This window comes from Danio rerio, chromosome 5, assembly GCF_049306965.1.
Source record: "Danio rerio strain Tuebingen ecotype United States chromosome 5, GRCz12tu, whole genome shotgun sequence".
NCBI lineage: Eukaryota > Metazoa > Chordata > Actinopteri > Cypriniformes > Danionidae > Danio > Danio rerio.
In genome coordinates, this window is record NC_133180.1 from 59,268,521 (window position 1) to 59,274,520 (window position 6,000).

Sequence of the window (6,000 nt, forward strand, 5' to 3'; positions counted from 1 at the left end):
AATTCAAATGCAGCATGGAGCCTGGTCAGTTTGAAATACAACGCGGAGCCTGATGAACTTAAAACACAGAGTGGAACCTGATAAGCTGCAAATAGTGTGAAGCTGGAAGAGAAGTAAATCTGTGATGTACCGTGTGGAAGATTTGAACCAAAGTTTGAAAGGTTTTGCAAGTTCACAGCATGAACAGCTTGAAATGCAGTTTAGAGCTTGATGAGGTTGATGTGCATTCAAAGCATGTGTTAGAAATACAAGCATACTGTCAAATAAGCATATAAAAAAACAACAACAACTCAGGAATCTTGCCCTAAACTGGTTTGAACATAAAACCTCAGTATTTGTAATGGATTGTTTAGCACATTGAGCTAGTTGTTCAGGTACAGTGCATCCAGAAAGTATTCATAGCGCTTCTCTTTAAGCGCTTTGGGTGTATGGCCATACACAATAAATGCGCTATATAAATACACATTACATTACATTACAATTGTAACATAACTGGTAACATATTGTAACATGTATTCTGGAGGTAAACATTCCTTTTAACATTCCATGAAAACGGTCTGGGTTCAATTTCCAGGACAATTCAAATCACTCGGTGACAAAAGTCTGGCCTAGACTTCTTGTTGACAAGTTAACCTAAACCACTCTCTGCCGACTTCAAAAGAACATGGCAGATAAGATAAAAGAGAAAAAAAAACATCTTTAGTCAGCCTTCTGCTCACAGACAAAGACATTCCTCAAGATTAAACAAAGACTTTTAGAACCCAAATCTCTTGTTTAATTACACTTAACTTTTGTAATGTGTATAATGTGTAATTCCTCATACAAAGTTGATACAAATTTGTTCTTTTTGGCCCTTTTTAGTTTAAATAAGGTAAGTGTGGGAATTATGTTAATGTTCTTGTGGAAGTGTTTGGTGTCTTTAGAATGCTCTTGACATTTTACAACACATGATGCGCAGAGTATGAATGCTCAAGAATGCTGAACGGGTTGTCACGTGACCCGCAGGTATAACCGGGCTGACCCCCAACATCTGTAGAGAAGTCCGGACAAAGAACTCACCAAAGGTGTCCCCTTGGAGGGGCCAGCGGCTCTTCTAAGCCGCATGGTATTTTCCCGCCACGTTTTCTTTTCTTTCCGGCAAAGTAATATCAGTTAAAGTTTGCGATCGTGTTCGTCCGAACTGTATTACAAACTCAACGCATCAAGAAGGACATCAAAGGAGTTTTCATCCCGACGGAAGAGAGACTCGCATGAGAGGTGAGAGACCCCAGACATTAAAGTCCAGGTATTTTTAGTTATGCGAATAAGCTGTGCCCCTTTTATTAAAAATGTGTTTTTTATAATCTTGGTGATCCTTAATTGTGTGTGAGGAACTGAAACCAGATTTTGCCACTCTTTTTCTGAAATCTATATCTCCGCGCTTTGCTATCTCTCTCTGTTTGTACATGTTTCATAGACCCGTATAGACCCGATATCTCTACGTGGTTTACCTTTGTTCTATGTTTAATGTATGTTCATGCGTTTGTTCGATATCTCTGTCTGACTAGTCAATAAATCCCATTATAATCAAATAAATTGTATTGTTTGCCTCACAAGGAAATGTCACTGAAAGACAGATTCCCCTGCCTAGCTGTTATAAGTTGATTAAAACTTATAAATGATTAATTTACTTTACAAAAAGTAGCAACAATTCCCTTTTCTAAATGAATAGTTCATTACCATGTCAGCTCGAGTTGTTTGTTTGGGCAAATTAACAATAAATTGATCCAGAATATTAATAATTAATAATAAGTCGTTATTGTTGATAATTAATATTCATAATCTAAGAGTCTGCTCGGTCGCGCAGGCAGGATCATATACAATCATATGTTTTTTTGACCTAATTGACTGAAGCTTAAGCCAGAATATTATTAATTAAGAATAAACCATTATTGTTGTCTATTAATATTAATAAAATTAGCTAATTTCTGTTACACAATACATTTGTTTATGTTGCATTCTTATTCTAAAATTTATTAAATTAATTTATTTTATTAAATTCTACACACAATTGTAAGTTCTACCCCATAATGACAATGTAAAAAAATAATTTTTGAATCAGTTGCAAATTTATAAAAAAAAAATAAAAAAAAACTGCAAAATCACATGTACATAGTATTCACAGCCTTTGCTAAATTCTTTGTTGATGGACCTTTGGCAGCAATTACAGCCTCAAGTCTTTTTGAATATGATGCCACAAGCTTGGCACACCTGTCTTTGGGAATTTTTGCCCATTCCTCTTTGCAGTACCACTGAAGCTCTATCATTTTGGATGGGAAGCAACAATGTACAGCTGTTTCCAGATCTCTCCAGAGGTGTTCAATATTATTTAAGTCTGGGGTCTGACTGGGCCACTCACCAAGTGGACATTCACCGATTTGTTGTAAAGCCACTCTAAAGATATTTTGGTGGTGTGCTTTGGGTCATTGTCCTGCTCGAAGATGATCCGTCTACCCATTCTGAGGTCAAGAGCACTCTGAAGCAGGTTTTCGTTCAGGAAGTCTCTGTACATTGCATCATTCCCTCTATCCTGACTACAGTAGACCTTCCAATTCCTGCTGTTGAAAAACATTCCCACAGCATGATGCTGCCACCACCATGCTTCACTGTAAGGACGGTATTAGCCTGGTGTTAAGCGGTGCCTAGTTTTCTCCAACCGCAACGCCTGGCAATCACTCAGGGTTCCATTTTACGCTCATCAGACCAGAGAATTTTGTTTCTTATGGTCAGAGAGTCCTTCAGATGGCTTTTGGCAAATTCCAGGCTGGGAGTGGCATTCGTCTGCCCACTCTACCATAAAGGCCTGATTGGTGGATTGCTGCACAGATAGTTGTCCTTCTGTAAGGTTCTCCTCTCTCCAGAGAAGAAGAGCTGGAGCTCAGACAGAGTGACCATTGGGTTAGTGATCACCTCCCTGACTAAGGTCCTTTCTCCCCTGATCACTCATGTTTAATGGCCAATCAGCTCTAGGAAGAGTCCTGGTGGCTCCAAACATCTTCCACTTTTGGATGATGGAGGCCACTGTGCTCATTGGAATTTTCAGACCAGCAGAAATTTCTTTGTAACCTTTCCCAGCCTTGTACTTTGAGACAATTCTTTTGTCTTCATGCCTGGTTTGTGCCTTGGCATGCACGGTCAACCCGAAATAGTGCAGACCTTTTTGAATCATGTCCAATCAACCAAATTTATCACAAGTAAACTCCAATTAAACTACTGAAGCATCTCGAGAATGATCAATGGAAAGAAATGTACCTGAGCTCAATTTAGAGCTTAATAATGGCAAAGGCTGTGAATACTTATGTACATGTAATTTTTCAGTTTTTTTTTTTTTTTTTTTGTATGTGTAAGAATGTGATATCCTTTTTGTGCCTCCTTTATTTTAAAATTCAAATAATTGTTATAATTTATTATGCTGCTGTACTGGTCGGGGTCTTGCTTCACATGTAACTCACTCTAGTACAAGCTTGTTCACAAGAACATATAGCTGTCAAAGGCAACTGGGGATGAAAAGAGATGAAAATAAAAATGAAACAGAAAAAGGATCAAATTGAACAAAAGGAGAAATTACAAATAAGTATTAAAAATATTTTTTTTCTTTTCTTTTACTTCCTCTCCCACTCTTAGGATAATTAGGATTAGACACAGTTTCTACCTCTTCCTAACCCCTTTGACCCCTACCCCCTTGTTTCTGTACTGATAAAGGTGTTGTTGGCAATGTTTTTTGAATTCTATGAATTTGGACATACTACTTCGCTCGCATAGTGTTATTAGCATACTATATAGTATGGAAGTATGCGATTTCAGGCTCAGCATAAAATTTTGCATATATTGCAAGACCCTAATGTCTTAAACTATGTCTTTCCTCATTTTTTTCTGAAAACTGTTTAAGTCTTGATGTCTTTATTGTAGTGAAATATCTTGTATTTATATGCTTGCAATTTATTGTTTTAAACAAAGTTGTTACTGTGCTAACAAAGATGTTTTTTATTTTAAGTTTATATTTGGCTGTTGTGGACAATTCGTTTGATCAGCCATATAAAATACTGACTTCTATTATAATCTATGTAAAATCATGTTTTTTTTTATTAATTTCATTAAATTCATTATATTTACACTTTAGAATTGTAAATATAATGGTTCTCATTGTTTTGTTACTGTATCACTCTGATTTGAAGATTATATTATTTACATGTTTATAGAACCGTATAAAAGCAATATTACTCAGCTGTACCAAACATAATACCTCATAAGAATTTTTATACTTTTTCTGGTAACACTTTACAATAAGTCTCCATTGGGTAATTGGTATTTCAATTAGTTATTTACTAACATAAATTAACAATTACCAATACATTTCTTACAGCATGTATTAAACATTGTTAACATTAGTTAATGTAGTTACAGATAGTTAGTTCATGTTAACTCAAAGTACATTAACTAATTAAACACAATTTTGTATTTTAATAATGTAAATTACCATTAAAAATTCTATAAGTCATCCTTAGATAATGTTAGTAAATACATAAACTAACATTAACCAATGGATCTTTATTTTAAAGTGTGAACCTTTTCTTATCTATATTGTTACTTCCAATGTAATAGATGTTGTTTTACCTGGTAAAGCAAGCAAGGACTGAAAATCCCGACAACTGAAAGTGCCAGAAGAGTCATCTGCACAGGACATCCAGAGGTTCTCAAAGATGTTGGAGGTGATAATGACACTATCATCATCTGTAGACACTTTCCAATAGTGATTATATAATGATAATACAGCAGACCCACAACCCAAAAAACCCAATAAAAGTGCAAATATTTGCAGAATATTTTGCATTTTTCTTGATCTTTCTAAGGTATTTCCAAGGTGGCTAGAGATCAGTCTATGTTCTGCTGTCCATAGTGCACATTCCAAGCGATATAGATTGCTTGTCTTGCCGTTTTACTTGTGAAATATAGATTTAATATAGAAGTCGAGAGTTTTGACAAAAGTCAACAGAAATCATCAACCCAAATCAAGGCTCTTAGCTACATGTAGTGACAAATAACCTAGAGTGTACTGGCAGATATGTTGAACCAATAAATGGAATTTAACCTTGTAGTGAACACCGGGGGCCTTTTATGATTTTATTGTACAGCATGCAGTCTATAAACCTAAGCTATTGGATTTTAAAGCCTGGTAGCTGCCAGTTATAAATAGTGTACCAACTTATTCTCTATCTTAAAAAATAAAAATTCGTTGATAGTTCTTGAGTTCAGCATTAAATATTTTTGTCAGGTTACAATTTATCCTTCAGAAGGTCATGATTTACACTTATTAAATAAATACATTGTATGTTTATTTTACATTCTTAGAAGATAAAAAAACATATGTTTCAGCACAATGCCTTCCTCAGTGCTTGACGCGATCTTCTCACTCCACCCTCTTATTCCACAGTGAAGCTTATTACATCATTAATTAGATGACTGGTCAATAGTTAAAAACATCTAATTTTTATTTCAATACTAACAGCACAATAAATATTTCCTCCACCTGTAAAAGCATTATATCCATTAGATAGAAAAATAACATTTTAATTATCATAATTCACTTATTCATATCTTCGTGCACTGATATAATGAAATTCCAACATTAAAGATACATTTTAATATCATTATTTGTTTCAATATACACTCAAAATCCTTGATTCACAATGTTATAAATAAACAATGAAACATTAAAGAAACACTGAAAGATCCATTCCCCAGTCTGTGTATCATTCGTTCATTTGGTTATTCCTTTTATTCAGGAAAACGAAACACCAGATTAATATTCCTTTTTACTGTTTATCCTGTGTGCAGAAATGTGTTTTTTATTATATATATATATATATATATATATATATATATATATATATATATATATATATATATATATATATATATATATATATGTGTGTGTGTGTGTGTGTGTGCGTGTGTGTGTGT

General features: G+C 34.5%; 1 protein-coding gene across 1 annotated transcript in view; it reads right to left on the bottom strand.

Moving 5' to 3' along the window:
- cldn15b (claudin 15b) overlaps window positions 1-5,035 on the bottom strand; it is a 46,705-nt gene extending 41,670 nt beyond the window's left edge. Inside the window, exon 1 of the mRNA NM_001040314.1 lies at window positions 4,654-5,035. Coding sequence (NP_001035404.1) covers window positions 4,654-4,870 — 217 coding nt within the window. The 5' untranslated portion in view covers window positions 4,871-5,035. The remainder of the gene's footprint in view (window positions 1-4,653) is intronic.
- Window positions 5,036-6,000: the final 965 nt, after the last annotated feature.